The sequence below is a fragment of the Dermacentor albipictus genome, chromosome 4 (genome assembly GCF_038994185.2).
Source record: "Dermacentor albipictus isolate Rhodes 1998 colony chromosome 4, USDA_Dalb.pri_finalv2, whole genome shotgun sequence".
Classification (NCBI taxonomy): domain Eukaryota; kingdom Metazoa; phylum Arthropoda; class Arachnida; order Ixodida; family Ixodidae; genus Dermacentor; species Dermacentor albipictus.
The window spans coordinates 12,980,367-12,999,236 of NC_091824.1; the positions used below are offsets into that span (position 1 = coordinate 12,980,367).

At 47.9% G+C, this 18,870-nt stretch overlaps 1 protein-coding gene across 4 annotated transcripts in view; it reads left to right on the forward strand.

The window, feature by feature from the left end:
- LOC135917063 (alpha-1,3-mannosyl-glycoprotein 2-beta-N-acetylglucosaminyltransferase-like) overlaps positions 1-16,375 on the forward strand; it is a 174,836-nt gene extending 158,461 nt beyond the window's left edge. For all 4 annotated transcript variants that reach the window (XM_065450574.2, XM_065450580.2, XM_065450558.2 and 1 more), the window contains exons 11-12: positions 1,594-1,764; positions 14,817-16,375. In XM_065450574.2, the coding sequence (XP_065306646.1) occupies positions 1,594-1,764; positions 14,817-14,930 (285 nt within the window). In that variant the 3' untranslated portion in view covers positions 14,931-16,375. The remainder of the gene's footprint in view (positions 1-1,593; positions 1,765-14,816) is intronic.
- Positions 16,376-18,870: the final 2,495 nt, after the last annotated feature.

The window sequence follows — 18,870 nt, forward strand, 5'->3', positions numbered from 1 at the left end:
TGTAACAGTGCAGGACACCAAAACAAAAATCGCAACGGGCGGAGCAAGCCGAATGTGCCAAACGCGATCCTTTTTGTGAGTTGATTGCATGCATTGAAACAGTTTCTTCCGTATCAGTAATGAATAATATTGTTAATATCGGCAAGTTTACGGCAATAACATAGCCATGTTTGAGGGGACAGAAACAGAGATGGGTGCACTTAGCTGCCAGTGACTGAAACACATGGTGGGCATGCTGCGAAAACTGCGGCATTTGTCTTACAGTTGAACCAGACTATATCAAACCCATTTACATAAAATTATTCTATATTTCAAACCATTTCTGGACGCGGTATAGTTACAATGAGTATATATAGCAAAAATTATGCTTATATCGAACAAAAATAACAGCGACTCCTGATATATTGAACGTCAAGCGGCGGAAAAGTGCCCCCAGAAGTTGGCTTTCCCTCGCAGTCTGGAGAAACCCGGCGGTGCAGCTCCATCCGAGCGCTCTCCCTGCCGTGACCGTGCTGCCTCAAATGAGCCTTGACACCCCCCTGCAAAAAAAAATGATCCTGGCCCGCCCGCAGCACTTGCTCAGACAGCCAATCAGAGGCCCCTGTGCCCTCGTCATGCAAGATCGCACAAGTGCGAGTTGTCTCGCTGCTTTTCTGGTCCATTGTGTGTGTGTGCCTTGCGGGCCTTCTCTTGCAGTGTTGCCGTAATGAAGCGGCAGAATTCACCTTTCGTTGTAAAGCTCGGAATCATAAATCGGGTCGAACGTGATAAAAAGTCTGATGTCCCCGCTACGTGAAAACTGAAAGCATGAAACTGAAAATAGCATGAAAGACTGTCTTGCAAGAAGATAGTGTCATGTCACAAGTGTTTTTACTTGTGAACTCTCTTGTGTTGATTTCAAGGTGACATTCTAAATTTTTGGCCAGCCAGCTGATCAAAATTAACCCAAAGCATTCCTTCATAGCATCTCTCATTCATCCTGCCTTGCTTTGTGATTTTAAACTTTGTTTGTCATTATTGTGATTGGTACAGGAAGACATGGGACCATGAAAAGGATTGAACAGCAGTAGCAGCCAAAAATTTAGTGAAACTGACACTTTTATACAAACAGTGGTGACACGACATTGCTGCACGCAAACCCTGAAGAAAGTGCGTGAAAGAGTAAGGCAAGATAACCAGTAGGAAGAATGTTGATTGCCGTAGTCTGGTAGCCGCAAGACTTTATTAGATAAATCGCTCTCTCTTAGCGAAACACGGATGCAGTGCTGATACACTTACTGACATGTGCTGTACATGAAATGCCTCATCAACTTCACTCGTGGACCAGCTCACTTGGTTTTCTTATGACACTCAATAATCAAACAGCCATGCATTCAGCCAATAACTAGTTGTGTTGAAATCCTAGCATCTGATGGGTAGTTATTGCTGTTTCACAATAATGAAGGTTCAAGTGCATCCTGTTCTCAATCATTAATGCTGTTCACTAAAGGACAGATGAGAAAGTAACAGATAGATGGAAAGTGATTGTTGTCTGCTGTGACATTAGCGCTCTGCTGCACTGCTGATGACCTCATCTTGTGTCCCCGCCAACAGGATAACTACGATGTAGCTTTTGTGAAGGAGGTGTACGGCTCACCACTGGTCACGGTGAGCCAGGTTCTCAAGGGCAGCTTGGAGACTAAAGGGGCAATTCGCATCACCTACACCTCCAAGGAGCAATTCAAGAGTATTGCAAAGAAGCTCTCCATCATGGACGACTTCAAGGTAACCACCTACCCGCCAGCTAGTTATGTCGTCATTGCAGCCTGAACAAACTTTTAGACTGTGTAAGTTTAGTTTAAAGGTTCACTGATGAACATTAAGTCGAGCTAGATTGAAAAGTTAGTAATAAATTCGTCATAGCAAGAACAGACCTTCTGTAAGTGGAAAAGTAAGAAAATAAAAAATTAGAGTGGCACCACCTGTGGTGGGCTATGGTGCCTATGGTACCTCTGTTGTGACATCACTGCTGATTCACAGAAAAGCATGGAGAGAGGTTACATGGAGATCACATTAACTCATCCACTGTGGCGCAGGCAGTTAAAATTGAGAAGCAGCAGCGGTACTTTTGGCAGCAATTTTTTACACAGCAGAGTGACATATTGACAGAAAGCTATGATAGACTTCTAGGCGAATAATGTATCTATCTGGTTCAACTTATTTTTTATGGTCTTGTTTTCTTTAGTTTGTTATAATGTTGATACGGAGCAGCCACTGTATAAATTTTTGCAGTGAAATATGAGTAGATGCATCACAGAATGCTTGAAAAACTAGATGTTTTGACATGGTAATTGTTAGGGCAAGCTGGTTCTGCATAGTACTTGAATTAATATATGAAGTATAGTTAAATACTTTGTGAATATTGCCACAATAGCATATGTGGTAAACCCTCGTTAACTCTTAACTCTGATGTCTAGAAATATCGGTTGTCAGGATATCTGTCCTGGCTTGTTGTAAACTCCATTTATTTTTCACCTATCTCCAAGTGCCTCCACACTGCACTCCAGATATCTCGAAATCTCAGCTGCAAAAATGCCCCTACCCTAAGGTTTCCATACTTTGTGCACCGCTGCGACATCGCCAAAAAGTGGTGCGACAACGAGTTTGTCGCAAATTTCACTCGCTTCTATGCCATTCTTATCATCCGTTCACAGCTGGCTGCTATCCAGAGTTCATGCTCTGAGACATTGTAGGGAGCTATGTAGATTTCGCATTTGATAAGTATGCCTTGCTGAAACATGAGCAACGTGCCATCAGATTGGCTGCAGAACGACCGAGAAGCCAAGTAGGTGCACTCTCGTGCTCCGCTCGGTCGGCTTTGTAAGCGGAGTGATCTTCGTTTTGCTGCTGGCACGAGCGCTGTGCGTAAGTATCATAGCGTTTCGGCTCGGTGGTGGCGTGCAAACTGCGAGCACGTGCCGGTCCTAGTGGAGTGGGCTGTAAATACTCCGATGCGGGTGGAGCATCGCTATAACCCGACAGAGTGACTTTCACAATACTTTGCATGGACACATCAATGCCCACGTGCAACAGCATTTGCTTGGCTCTGTTCGAAGATCGCTGTTGTTTGTAGGCACCAGACGTTTTGAGTGCCAAATCGCACAATATCTTGCAATAGGGACCTACCGAAGAAACCACTCCTGGTATTGAGCTTCTGTGAGGAATTTAGCGGCTACCGGTGCTTATTTCGAAAAGCTCAGTGTGGTCTATGCAATGTCGGGATCTTAATTTGTGTGTGTGTGTGTGTGTGTGTTTATTTTGAAACTACGCATTTCTTGAAGTTCTGTTTTTACAACTTCAGGTTAACGGGGTTTTACTGTACTAATTTGTAATTTTCTAAGTTTGTAAAATAGTTTATTTCATTGTAGTTGCAATAACTATTGTTTATTTTTTTTCTTGAAAATAATTTTCACTTGTGCTGTTATTTTCACTGCCTAGCCATTAGACATTATGGCTTCAACACTGTCTTCCTAGAGCTTTTTGAGTTAAGCGCAGTGTGCGTCCTGTACTGTCCTGTCCCTTGTGCTGTTCTAAATTCAAGGTGTTCAACCAGCCCCAATGCTCTTGTTATCTGAGCACCTTCTGTATGTACCAGGTTCCCAAGGTATTTGAGAATGAGTTCGGATCGCCATGTTTGGATCGCCAAACGTCATTGAGCCTTCTTCGAGTCCCTGGGCGTCACCTGCGGTGTTGGTTAAGAAGGACGGCACGTGGCGCTTCTGTGTAGACTACCGTCATCTGAACAACATTACTAAGAAGGACGTCTACCCGCTCCCACGTATAGATGACGCTCTTGACTGCCTGCCTGGGTCCAGCTATTTCTCGTCTATTGATCTTCGTTCAGGATACTGGCAGATTGCTGTTGACGATACGGACAGAGAAAAAACCGCATTCATCACACCTGATGGCCCATACCAATTTAAGGTAATGCCGTTTGGATTATGCAACGCCCCTGCCACCTTCGAGCGTCTGATGGATTCCTTGCTCCAAGGTTTCATATGGTCCACATGCCTCTGCTACCTTGACGACGTCATCATCTTCTCGCCAACGTTCGACACTCACCTTGAACATCTCTCAACTATACTTGATCTATTTCGAAAGGCGAAGCTGCAACTTAACTCGTCCAAATGTTGTTTTGGCCACCGGCAAATTACTCTTCTGGGCCATCTCATTGACGCTTCCAGAGTACAGCCTGATTGCGACAAAACTCGCGCTGTCAGAGAGTTTCCAGTTCCGAAGGCAGCTGCAGACGTACGAAGTTTTGTAGGGCTACGCTCGTACTTTCGTCGTTTTGTTCCAGATTTTGCGACGATTGCTAGACCCCTAATAAACCTTTTGATAAAAGGCGTACAATTCTCATGGGGCACTGGCGAGGCCGCCGCCTTCTCTCGTCTCGTCACTCTTCTAACCTCGCCACCCATTCTCGCCCACTTCGACCCTGATGCCCCTACAGAATTGGGTACAGATGCCAGCGCTCACGGCGTAGGTGCCGTCTTAGCCCAGCGTCAGCGTGGCCAGGATCGCGTTATTGCTTATGCAAGCCGCCTCCTAGCACCATCGGAGCACAACTATTCCATTACGGAACTAGAATGCCTTGCTGTTGTTTGGGCGGTTATGAAGTTCCGTCCTTACCTTTACAGTCGCCATTTTTCCGTAGTCACTGACCATCAAGCTCTCTGCTGGCTCTCTTCGCTAAAAGATCCTACAGGCCGGCTTGGTCGATTGGCTTTGAGGCTACAAGAATTTTCATATTCTGTGGTGTACAAGTCTGGCCGCCTGCACCAAGATGCTGACAGCTTGTCGCATTACCCTGTTGACGACTCTGACTTCTCTAATATTGCCAGTGCTTCTTGCGTATTCTCTGTATCACAGCTGCTTCATTTCGCCGACGAGCAACGCCGTGACGCCTACATCAAAGTACTCATCGACCGTTTTGAGCACTCTCCGGCTGATGCTACTCTACGCCTCTTCGTCCTCCGCTACGGTACTCTGTACCGTCGTAACTTTCATCCGGACGGCTCTCCGTTCCTACTTGTAATACCTAAACACCTTCACTCCACCGTTATGGAAGAGCACCACTACGCACCAACGGCAGGACATCTCGGCGTATCTCGAACCTATGACCGCGTACGTCGCCGTTTTTTCTGGCCAGGCCTTGCCCGTTCCGTACGACGTTACGTTGCCGCTTGTGAAGTTTGTCAACGACGCAAGAAGCCTTCCCAGCTCCCCGCTGGTTACCTCCAGCCGCTCGACATCCCTGCTGAGCCCTTTCATCGTGTCAGCTTAGACCTTCTCGGCCCATTTCCGGAATCTACATCAGGAAACAAGCGGGTTGCAGTCGCGGTGGACTACGCGACCCGCTGTGCCATAACCTGCGCTCTTCCGACCAGTTGCACAACTGATGTTGCGAACTTCCTCCTACATGATATTATTTTGATGCGTGGTGCTCCGCGTCAATTGCTAACAGACCGTGGCCGTACGTTTTTGGCCAATGTTATCGACGACATCATGCGTGCCTGCTCAATACGGCATAAATTTACCACCTTCTACCACCCCCAAACGAACGGCCTCACTGAGCGCTTGAACCGCACCCTTACAGACATGCTATCCAAATACGTTTCCGATGACTACCGTGACTGGGACCTGGCTTTACCTTGCATTGCCTTTGCATACAACTCTTCCCGTCTCGAAACTGCTGGCTTTTCCCCGTTTTACCTCTTATATGGCCGCGAACCAACGCGACGATACCACTGGACACTGTGCTTCCGTCTGCCATAGCTTCAACTAGCGATTATGCCCGTGATGCAATCGCCCATGCTGACCATGCCCGCCAAATTGCGCGCGCTCGTCTACAAGTGTCTCAAGACAAGCAGAAGCAACGCTACGACGTCCGTCACCGTGATGTCTATTTTGTGCCCGGCAGCCTCGTGTTGCTTCGGTCACCTTCGCGTAAAGTTGGCCTATGTGAAAAACTCCTTTCTTGTTACACAGGCCCATATCACGTGCTCCGCAAAGTGACCGATGTCACCTATGAAATCGCTCTAGCCACACCCACTACATCCTCCGCTGTGACAACCAGTGACATTGTCCACGTCGGCCGACTCAAGCCCTACAACTCTCCATGCGCCTTGGATATTTAACAGCACCGTGACAGTGCTTTTGCCGCCGGGGGGGGGAGGTAGTATTACGATATTACAACAACGTCAAATTACAATGTCACCACGTGGTGGTGACGTTGAAAAACACAGTAGCAATACTGTGAACGACAAAACTATCTTTTATTGGGCGAACCTGTGCCCACAAGACAGGCTACACTTACAACACAACAGTAGCGGCAAACACGGTCGGCGATCGTCGAAAATCTGATCAGCGGCTCAAGCGCTTTGGCTTTTATACATCAATCGTCGAATGTTCTAGACTAATCGCTGGGACCCGCGCGCCTTCCACAAAGTTGTACATTATTCGCGTCGCGCACACATGCAATCAGACTATACATGGTTCGGTCATAGACAGTGCATTGAACCATCGATGACATTCCAGAAACTTTTTCATGCAGGCGCGTCCTGTGCTGTGCGATAACATTTGTTAGGCAGCGAAACGTGGTCGCTCGATAAAGATATGTACACGTGTCATTACCCCCCTCTTAAAAAGCATCGACCCGATGCTGCAAACAAACTAAAGTAATAAACAAAAGCACTCGTAGCAAAGAAAACAACAAAAATGAGGAAGTTCGTCAGCGTCCGTAAAAGGGTTTAAGGCGCACCACGTGGACCACTTCAGATCATGCGCAGCGCCGCTGTGAATGCGAAATGTCGTCTGGCACGACCTCATAGTCCAGAGCGCCAATACGTCGGTTGACGTTGTAGGGTCCGAAATAGCGTCGGAGTAGTTTCTCACTGAGTCCTCGCTGGCATATCGGGGTCCATACCCAAACACGGTCGCCGGGCTGGTACTCGACGAAGCGTCGTCGGAGGTTGTAGTGTCGGCTGTCGGTCCTCTGCTGGTCCTTGATCCGCAGGCAGGCGAGCTGTCGGGCTTCTTCGGGGCGCTGGAGGTAGGTAGCGACGTCAAGATTTTCCTCATCAGTGACGTGCGGCAGCATGGCATCGAGCGTCGTCGTCAGGTTCCTGCCGTAAACCAGCTTAAATGGCGTGATCTGTGTTGTTTCTTGCACCGCCATGTTGTAAGCGAATGTTACGTATGGCAGGACCGCATCCCACGTCTTGTGCTCGACATCGACGTACATTGCTAGCATGTCGGCGAGGGTCTTGTTCAGGCGCTCCGTGAGACCATTCGTCTGCGGATGGTAGGCAGTTGTCCTCCTGTGACTTGTCTGGCTCTATTGCAGAATGGCTTGCGTGAGCTCTGCTGTAAAAGCCGTTCCTCTGTCGGTAATGAGGACTTCTGGAGCACCATGTCGCAGCATGATGTTCTCGACGAAAAATTTCGCGACTTCGGCTGCGCTGCCTTTCGGTAGAGTTTTAGTTTCAGCTGAAGCGGGTGAGATAGTCCGTCGCCACGACGATCCACTTATTTCCGGAAGTTGATATTGGAAACGGCCCCAAGTCCATGCAGATCTGCTGAAAAGGCCGGTAAGGAGGCTTGATCGGCTGTAGTAATCCCACTGGCCTTGTCGGTGGTGTCTTGCGTCGCTTACAGTCTCGGCGTGTCCTGACGTAACGGGCGACATCGGCGGTTAGGTGCGGCCACTAATACCTTTCTTGTATCCTCGATAGCGTCCGGGAGAAACTGAGGTGTCCAGCGGTCGGATCGTCGTGTAGGGCGTGCAGTACCTATGGACGCAGCGCCAACGGAACAACAAGAAGGTAGTTGGCGCGGATTGGTGAGAAGTTCTTCTTCACGAGTAGGTTGTTTTGAAGTGTGAACGAAGACAATCCACGCTTAAATGCCCTAGGGACAACATCGGTGTGCCCTTCCGAATACTCGAAGGGCTTTTAGCTCCGGGTCCCCTCGTTGTTGTTCGGCGAAGTCTTCCGCGCTTATTATTCTAGCCAACATTATTATTCCGCGCTTATTATTAGCCAACACAACGCGTGGTGGTCGCTGACCACTTTGAATGGTAAGGGTGAAATTTCGCTGTAGCCCAAACGATGGCGAGGCATTCCTTTTCGGTTGTAGAATAATTGCCTTCCGCTTTTGACAACGACCGGCTAGTGTAAGCTATCATGTGTTCATGTCCATCTTTTCTCTGGACTAGGACGGCACCAAGCCCTAGGCTACTGGCATCCGTGTGGATTTCGGTATCAGCCTGCTCGTCGAAGTGCGCAAGTACGGGCAGCGACTGCATGCGTCATTTGAGTTCTTGAAATGCGTCGGCCTGCGGCGTTTCCCACTTGAACTCGACGTCACATTTAGTTAGCTGTGTCAGCGGCTCAGCGATGCGTGAAAAGTCCTTGACAAATCGCCTGTAGTAGGCACACATGCTGAGAAATCTACGCACTGCGGGAACTTTGTGATGGCAGCTGTCTTCTGCAGGTTGGGGCGGACTCCAGACTTTCTGATGACATGGCTTAGGAACAGAAGCTCATCTTAAGCGAAGCGGCACTTCTCTGGCTTCAGAGTGAGCCGTGATGACTTGATGGCTTCGAGTACTGTTGCAAGCCACCTAAGGTGATCGTCGAAATTTCCGGCGAAGACAACGATGTCATCCAAGTAAACGAGACAGGTGTGCCACTTCAAGCCTGCTAAAACCGTGTCCATCACGCGCTGGAACGTTGCAGGTGCCGAGCACAGTCCAAATGGCATAACCTTGAACTCGTAGAGGCCGTCTGGGGTGATGAAGGCGGTCTTTTCGCGATCTCTTTCATCGACTTCTATTTGCCAATAGCCAGACTTGAGGTCCATCACTGAGAAGTATTTAGCATTGCAGAGCCAATCCAATGCGTCGTCTATTCGTGGGAGGGGGTATATGTCCTTTATCGTGATCTTGTTCAGACGACGATAATCGACGCAGAAACGTAGGGTTCCATCTTTTTTCTTCACCAGGACAACAGGGGATGCCCACGGACTTTTTGACGGCTGGATGATGTCGCGCAACATTTCGTCGACTTGTTCTCTTACAGCTTCATGTTCTCGTGGCGAAACTTGGTAAGGGCTCTGGCGGAGTGGTCAAGCGCACTCCTCGGTGATTATGCGATGCTTGGCGACTGGTGTTTGTTGAATCCTCGATGACGTCGAAAAGCAGCCTTTGTAAAGTCGGAGCAGACTTCAGAGCTGCTGTTGCTTAATGACGAGGAGACTGGGATTAATGTCATAGTCTGGTTCGGGAACCATGGTCGTCAGGGTAGATGTGGCGGAATCTGAAAAGACAAATGCATTACAGGTTTCCAGAATTTCCTTGATGTACACGATCGTCGTGCCCTTGTTGATGTGCTTGAACTCTTGGCTGAAATTTGTCAGCAACACTTCAGTTTTCCCTCCATGAAGTCGAGCGATCCCTCTTGCGACGCAAATTTCACGGTCTAGCAGTAGACATTGGTCGCCTTCGATGATGCCTTCTACGTCAGCGAGTGTTTCGGTGCCGACTGAAATAACAATGCTATAGCGAGGCGGGATGCTCACTTGATCTTCGAGCACACTCAAGGCGTGGTGACTACGAGGGCTCTCCGGCGGTATCGCTTTATCTTCCGACAGCGTTATTGACTTCGACTTCAGGTCAATGATTGCACCGTGTTGGTTCAGGAAGTCGATACCGAGAATGACATCTCGTGGATACTGTTGGAAGATAATGAAGGTGGCAGGGCGAGTCCGGTCATGAATGGTTATTCTTGCCGTGCAAATTCCAGTCGACGTGATGAGGTGCCCTCCAGCGGTCCGAATTTGAGGGCCTTCCCATGCGGTCTTAACTTTCTTCAACTGGGCAGCGATGTGTCCACTCATTATGGAGTAATCAGCCCCCGTGTCCACTAAGGCGGTAACTGCATGGCCGTCGAGAAGCACATCGAGGTCGGTGGTTCTTTGTCTGGCGCTGCAGTTAGGTCTTGGCGTCGGATCACGGCCGCGTCTCGTTGAACTGAAGCTGGAATGTCGCGTCGTCAGGTCGTCTTTCGTCGGTGTAGTCTTGGCTTCCCGACTTCGTTGGGACGGCGGCGTATCGTTATTAGTCTCTTCGTCATCTTCGTCAGTTCGATGAACAGCAACCGCACCTCAATTGGTGCTGCTTTTAGTTTTCCGGATATGGGCTCGCAGAATGGCCCCGGGCTGGGCCGGTGTATGGCCGGCGCTGTAGCGACAGGTAGCCGCCTGATGACGGCGAATGGGATGGTCATCGAGGGCTCCACTGAGTGGAGGCGAGGTAGTCGGCGATATCGCGAGGTCGTTCGCCAATCTGTGGTCGCGGCGCGTTAACGGCGAACCCTCGGAGTCCCATCTCCCGGTATGGGCATCAGCGGTAGATATGCACAGCTTCTCCGCAGTGATAGCAAAGCGGACGGTGGTCGGGGGCGCGACAAACGTCGGTCTTCCTTGGAACGCCGTGTGAGGTGACGGCTTGGCGTGCTGGCGGCGGGGGTGGGGGTGGGGGTGGACGATGGAACTGTGTCGTCACTGGGCCCTGCTGGGGGCGCAGAGGGGGAACGTGATGGCGGGCTACAGCGGCGTAAGTCATCGCTTGCGGCTGAGGCTGCGGCGATTCAGGGCCTACTCCGAGTTGTTAGAGCTCCTCACGTACGGCGTCGGCAATCAAAGCCACTTGAGGCTGTGACAAAGGCAACAGCTTCTGTAGTTCCTCCCGCACAACCGCTCGGATAGACTCACGCAGGTCGGCGGCGGCCAGTGACGCAACTCCGGCGTAGTTTGTCGAGTTCGTGCTGCGGTTAAATCGCCGGTTCCGCATTTCCAGTGTCTTCTCGATGGCAGTGGCCTCGTGAAGAAACTCGTCGACGGTTTTCGTTGGGCTTCGTACTATTTCGACGAAAAGTTCCTCCTTTACACCACGCATCAGTAGGCAGACTTTCTTTTCCTCTGACATTTCCGGGTCGGCGTGGCGGAATAGGCGGCTCATTTCTTCTGTAAAGATAGCGGTGGTTTCATTAGCCAGCTGCACTCTGGTTTCTAGTAGTGCTTGGGCTCGTTCTCGGCGTACGATGCTTGTGAAGGTCTGCAGGAGGCCGCTTCGGAACAGATCCCACGTCGTTAAGGTGGCTTCTCGGTTCTCGAACCGCATCCTGGCAGCGTCTTCCAATGCAAAGAAGACATGTCGCAGTTTGTCGTCTCTGTTCCAGCCATTAAAAGCAGCGACCCCCTCATACATCTCAAGCCAGGTTTCCGGGTCCTCAAATGTGGAACCGCGGAACGTCGGTGGTTCCCTGGGCTGGGGGGGGGGGGGGGCTGTAGCTTGATGGGGGACTCCGGGGCTGCCATTGGGGTTGCCTTGGCCACAATCTTCTTGGTCATCTCAGGTAGAAGTCCGTGCTCCAGCGGCAGCTGTTGAAGACGGCGGCTTGCTCGATGGTCCAGGTCTACGTTGGTGTTCTCTTCGCGGTCCGGGCTTGGATCACGGCTTGTCAGGGGTGTCTGGTACATGAACAAAAGGCACCTCCACCAGATGTCACGTGGTGATGACGTTGAAGAACACAGTAGCAATACTGTGAACGACAAAACTAACTTTTATTTGGCGAACCTGTGCCCACAAGACAGGCTACACTTACAGCACAACGATAGCGGCGAACACGGTCGGCGATCGTCGAAAATCTGATCAGCGGGTCAAGCGCGTCGGCTTTTATACATCAATCGTCGAATGTTCTAAACTAATCGCTGGGACCCGCGCGCCTTCCACAAAGTTCTACATTATTCGCGTCGCGTACACATGCAATCAGGGTGGATGGAACCATCGATAACATTCCAGAAACTTCTCTTACATGCAGGCGCGTCGTGCGCTGTGTGATAACATTTGTTAGGCGGCGAAACATGGTCGCCCGATAAATATATGTACACGTGTCAATATGATCAAGCGATGCTCAAGAAACGAGCCCCCGCGAGAACGACGACGAAGTGGCTCTGTGCCCTTAACGAGCGAGTGTCAGCCTGGCTGTCTGGCTCCAGTGTAAATAGCCTGTAAATAGTCTTCTGTCTGTGTCTTTCCACATGCAACAATATTAACATTCTCATCATACAGTCAATTGTGCATATGTCGAACTTGAAGGGGATTGTGAATTAGTTTATATCAATAATTATAAATGAGACATGCCTATCTGAAGCTTACCTGGAAACTCCACTCACCTCGGTCAGTTTTCTGAAATTGAAAGATGGGAATTTATAGATTTGTTTATCTTTGTTGTACATGCAAAAGTGTACTTGTTTCCTGCGCATGAATGTCGCAGACCACTTGCACTGCCGAATGGATATCCCAGTGACACAAGGCACTATCAGTCCTGATCGAGCCAGTTCGGCATCGACTTCTTCGATTGCAATTGGCTCGTTAGCACAAGCTGTGGAATGGAGCCAATCACGGTCCAGAAATTCAATGTGCTTCTTCCATGGTGTTGTTCAAGATAAAAAAGAAATAAATGCAGTGCAGAAGTAAACCAGCGTGTATTGATACGGCACCATGCCACCATCAGCATACTTGTAGTGTGAAGTGCATGCGACTATGATCTGCATGTCCGTTATGGTACGCCATTAAAATGAGTGTCATCAGTCAGCAATGGGTCTACCAAGCAGACGCTGTTAGATTTGAAAGTGGCTTCCAGCATGCAGGACATCCAAGTTCATTCCCGCTCATGTGTAACCCTGGAAGCACGAATGAAATGCATTCAGCGGGATTGTGGTCCCACAAATTGCACGGCGACAAATCATGCACACCACTGCCTTGATGGTCTTTTCCATGGTGCAGATGTAGCATGCAGTGGTTCTGTTAAATCCAGTCTGCACTGTAAATCCAGCAAAGTGGAGGTTAAGGTTGTATTCATTTGGCCGCTTACGGAATTTTTAAAAAGCTGTCAGCTGATGCCAGTAGGGTACAAGAAGACAAACCGGGTGGTGCAGATTTCTCGTTCAACATCACATGCCCGGAGCCACTTTGTGATGCCATCCGCACTTTCTTGTAGAACGCATATCGGACTAGGTTACCTTTTGCTATAGTGATGCCAAGCAGAAATCTGCCCTCGGCAATAAGCAACAGTCGCAGTTTGAACGAGACACGCATATTGACAGCTGGCAAAACCAAGACGCATGCCTTGCTCATTTTTCCTCCACAATAGCACCGTGCTGTCCTTTAGATTTAGTGTCTTGTTTGAAAGTGTCTGCCAGAGCAGTGCCGTTTCATCAGCATTGAATATTTCAGACAGCACGAGAAGGAATCGTGGCCTTGTTAAGAGAAGTGCACTAAAGTGCAAGATTCCATGTCTCTCCACTTATTTACCACCAGGGAGCACCACTCTCCACAAAAGAAAGTAGCATGCACTAGAGTTGACATAAAAGAAAGATTTCTTTTAGAGCGCTGCTCTTGGGCGCACATTCTTGCATTGAGCGTCAGCGTCCTCAGTGTAACCAAACGAACGAGCACGAAGAAAGAGTGAATGCGGAGTGCAGCGGGATGTGAATGACGGCGATGGTGAAGAGCCACAAGGAGGAAAGCGTGAGAGGTAAAGCGTAGTGCCGTGCAAGATGTATTCTGCAGCGACGATCGCCATGAGATGCTACCATAGTAGCACACATTGCAGTTCATTGTTGGCGCCATCGATAAGGCATGCGGCAAACACATTCAGCGACACTATATATGGAAACAAAGTGCTGCATGAGCAGAGGTCTGTATGTAGCGTCTGCTGTGAGTCGCGCCCACGGGTCACCCACATGCGTGGGCGCGCGTGGGTGACGCGCTATCTCCCAATTAGTGAGGCAGTTGTGCCACACTTCGCTCCGGTTTGCATTGTGCTGCATGAGACAGATTTTCCGTGCCAGCCAACATATAGCAAAATGCAAACACATATAAAGCTGTGCTCAAATTTCGCATTAGGGAGTATCGTAATCGTCAGATGAGACAATGAAATTCTGGCTGCATACGGCAACTGCAATTTTTAAAGTGAAAGCTTTATTAAGTGCGTCAAGCCGAGTTACGCAGTCGCCAGCAGTTTGACCTTCATTTGACTGCAGCTGCGCCGTAGCCTTGGCAATGCATCTTGGCACCGCCGGCTTAGCACATGCACTCTCCGCAGTTGGGTCACCGCCTCACCGCATGTCTCATTGCGCGCCTGGCTAAAAGGAGCACCGCACTCGTCTAGTCAGTGCGAGCTTGGCCATGGATGAGAGCGGCGCCGGGCCGTCTTCTGTGAGCACTGCGCGGGAGGCTTTGAGCCGTTGTCGGCAAGCGGCGTCTGACCACCCCGCAGATATCGCTGGCGAGCTGCTTCACTGGAGAGTGTCCAGAACGCCAAGCACGCTAAGCTAGCATCAGAGACTGAGGAAGAGCAAGCTGTTAAGTTTGCAAAATGCCGGATGCAGGGCCACAACTGTACACAAAGGCAGGCTTTGGAAGAACCAAGTGAAACCTTAACCAGGCTAAACTAAGCTTTCGCTTTGCATATTCTGACCTAAGCCACAGCCAGTTTTTCTTTTTTTCACTTTGTTTGCTTTTTCTTGCATCTTTCTACGCATTTCTGTTATATGTCTACAATATTAGCAGAGCATTGTTCATACAAACAACTGGCTGCTGCATTTTTGTTCTTGCTGAGCTGCAATTTTTCATGCCTTAAAAAAATGACCAGAATCAGTGTGAATTAATTTTTGAAGTGTGCTTTTACTTTTCTTGCCTCCTGCAGTCTGGTGTACCAAGAACTGGTTATCGTGGGGTGGTCTCTCTCCTCTACAAGGGTCGTCGAGTGTATTTGGCACCTCCAGCGGACTGGAAAGGCTACAACAAGTCGTGGTCTTAGCACCCAGCTCAACTCCTCCAAGTGTGCAGCAGTTTGTACGTGTGTGGGATGAAGCAGCCATGCCAAGCTCTCCAGTACCTCTCCTCTCCTGCGACATCTCACCATTTGCATCGCAGCATTGTTATTCCACATCACCCCATCACATTCTTTCCCATTCTTGTTTCTTCTGTGCATCACAGCATCTGTTCCATGCTGCTTGCAGCATTATTGTTCAGTTTCTTGTGTGTGCAAGTGCCTAGGATAGGATGGGCGGAAAAAAAAAGGTGAAGGGAGAGGGTGGCGACTGTTTTTTGTGCCTGTGACATCATTTTACCTCTGAACATCCCCTTTGTTGCTCCTACAGTGATAAGCTTCTGCCTTGCAAACTTCGCTTGATAAGTTTTTTTATTTTATTTATTTGATGGCCACTGTGCAATGATCTTGTTTTCACCTGCCGTGTGCTCCCAGTTCATTCCTCTCATGCACCTGAAACAACAGTGGTCGTGTCATGTAAGGCAGGACTGAAGCAAGTATACCTAACTGTGATTTCTTGATCATATATATATATATAATGTTCACAAATGAAAAAATACTAATTTGGGTGTGCAAGCGTGAGTGGTCAACACCTTTCCAACCCAGTCCATTCAAGATGTCTGTGTGTTCTGGGTCAGGCTTAATAGGTGGCAGCTCTGGTACAGGAGTTTGGGTTTGAATGTTCACTTCACATACATTATGCATGCATCACTGAAATGATGCAGTGGATGAGGTATGTTTTGCTTTTGGTGGCGGTGCAGCCATGTCATAGTTAAAAAACTGCTGCTCTTGCAGACCTTAGAGACCGCATCAGAGACCCCCCCACATGATGGGGAAAACAACTGCATGCCACGTTGAAGTTGAGGCACTTGCTCACCACGTCTGTTCCCTCTCCAGTGGTCTCGCACTGCAGATTGTTTCAAAAGTGAATGGCATTGCTCTGTTCACAGCGGCTGCATTTTTATTTCCTTTGGTCTGTCCCAAGGGGTTGTATATTTCTTGTACATATGCTGCATTATAATGAACTCCTTTACTGAGGTTTAAGTGAACGGTTACGATGACTGATGTTTTAAAAGCTCTGTACAGCTGTCATGTTTGCTTTTCTTACGTAACCAGATTGGAGTTGTTTTGACACTGGACAAGTGCATCTTCAAGGTGATTGTGGTGAATGGCAGGTTGTTGATAGTGGGATGACGTGCATGTTCAGTGTTCTCATGAATGTCCTTCTGGCGTTTCCTTTTGCAAGCGTTCAGTGTGTGCAGGCTTTTGCTCGGATGACAGACCGTTTCTTTATAATGAAGCTTTGCATTACGTGGAATACGTTTTATGTAACTGGATGAGCCATGCCCTGCAGCCGCATGATGCGTTGTTGCCTGTAATATATATATAAAAGCAAGACTGTTAGCAAATAAATATTTATAACTGCACAGCCAGTCCTGTGTTTGCAATTTTCTGAGAGGTCCAGCTTTCTTGGCCACGCTACTGTTAATGGCTACTCTCGAGTTCCAGCACTCGAGAGTACGTAGCCAAGAAAGCTGCTTGTTGCTCCCTCTTCGTGGTGTGGGTCTCGGAGTGCATGCAAACAGCAAACCACTTTGTCCACCCTCCCCAATATTTTAGGCATTCTATCCATGGTCCCTGGCTGATACAGGAGTGCTACTATGAATGCGGTCCTGGGTGAATAGACACATGAATAGTATAAAGCTCTCCTTTGAATCGAGGTGGTGGCTGATGCCACCAAACTCTTTATTTTTACCTCCATCCTGTGCATATCAGCCCTAATTACCCATAATTTATGTTGAGAAACTATTGAACTTTATAGATCCAAAATCAAGAAAGGGGCTGACAGATGGAATAGCACACTGGTATAAAAGTTATAAATGGGGATAAAGTGCCTCGGAAAGGCTGGTCAACGTTTCGATAGGAGGACCTATATTCGTCAAAGGCGGCCTCTTTATCTTCGGCATGTTAGTTTTAAAGGGTTAGTGCTGTGACGTGCGGTTGTTGGTGGCGGCTGGTTGTAAAGGGAGAGACTTCAAAGAGAATAAGCACTGTCGCCTGACGTCTGTGAGCGTGGTTCCCAAGACGAGAGGACAGAAGCAGGAGAGTGGGAAGGTGGGGAGAAAAGAAAGAAAAAGGGGGGACACCGAAAAAAGGAAAGGGTTGAAAAAGGGTTGAGCTTTATATAAATGTATTGCCCTAAGACTAATTCATTATTCTTTCTGTCCTCTTCCTTCAGGCAATTAATACTCTAGCTGGGTGCGTTCAGATAAGGTTCACTGAGGGGTTTCTAGTTATATTTGTAAAATTTATGACATAGCAGAATCTCCCCATACAATGGAACCAACCTTATTTTTTCAGCACACACCCTTTTTTTTTTTTCACACTGTAATTGACAAAGGGTTGATAATGTGGCTTATGCAATTGCATTATGTTGCTATATTAAGAGCGAAAAAGCGATGATACCTACTTGCATAACTTTGTGAATGGAAATACACCGTTAGCAAAAGCGCACAGCAACAAAAAAAAGATGTAACCACCTCCGAGTAAGAAGTTCGAAAATGGGCCTTGTTTTAGCAATTTCTAATGTGCCTTCTAATGCGGTCCTCTCATGATTTTTTCTATGCATAGTCTGCTACCTGCTAAACATGTGCCAATGTAAATTTAGTGTCATTTATGTAACATTATCTTGAATTTTAGCAGCGAATTTAGAAAAATCGTCAAAAATGTGAGGCATTTCAATTGAAAATTTAAAAAACACGTCTGATTTTGCTCAAATTTCTCCAGATTATCTCTCGTCATCGATTAGCTGTTTCATGTGAAAGCTTATTTCGTTTGGAGTACAAATGAAAGCAGTGAACATTGATGTAGATGCTGCTGTGTTAGGCATCTTGCAGCCTTTTTCTTTTTTTCTGTATTTATTTGTATATTTAACCGCAATGGAGAATATGGACATAGTTCCTTCTTCCTATGTCCTCTCTCCCCTTAACCCAGCCAGTGCTAACTGCCATTCAAATGTCAGTAAAATTAGCAACACAGTAGCAGTGTGGTCAGCAGTAATTTCCTTCATGTTATGTAAAAAACAGCCAGTTACTATTGCTCTTTCTCAGAACTTTGCATCACAATGATGGTGTCCGTCTCTTCGATGAACTGATCATCGCATATTAAGGAACACATTCTGTAAGGAACGCAAAGGCCTGGCTAGCTCTAATGCTTGGTGGATGAAGTGCACATGCACATCCTGCCAAAGACGAAAGTTGAATTCCGTGCCACTGTGGCCACATCCCAGTGGAAGCGAGAAATAATCAAACGGCAGGCAAATGGTCCACCGTGCCCTTTCTCATAGGCCCTGTGTTGCCCTTCAGAATTATGAGCACTGAACCGTGACTCCTGTCGCGTGCTTCACTCTAGGAAAAGTTTGCACCTTAAGGGGCTTGTCGCCAAAAAAGAAAAGTATACATTGCGCACCAAGTATAACATGTGCGTTGTCCACTAGACACCGTTCTTGACAGGAAAGCAGCTTAATGAAAGCAAACGCACACAATTATAATTTGGAGACAACACATATCCTCCAAAGGGTGGGAACATTATTTTTGAAATAGTAGCCTTACGATGGCCCATGCAGGAGGGGTAATTAGGGTACATATAAATTTAGATACTGAATGTAAAATGGTACAGTACAAAATGCAAGTATTCTGGAAAGAAACATAGAAATAGAATGCAGCTTTACAAAAACAATACACAAAATATTTGAATTAACAACACCAGATGTGGAAAAGTAGAAATAATAATGTCGTGGAGAGCTTGTAAGTTATGTAGCATTCCTAGCTAGAAAGGCAGTAGCCATTTTGAATAAATGGTCGAACGGCCATTTTATTCTAACTTCTTTGTCCTCACTTCTCCCCTAGCCCACTTCGTCTTCTTTCAT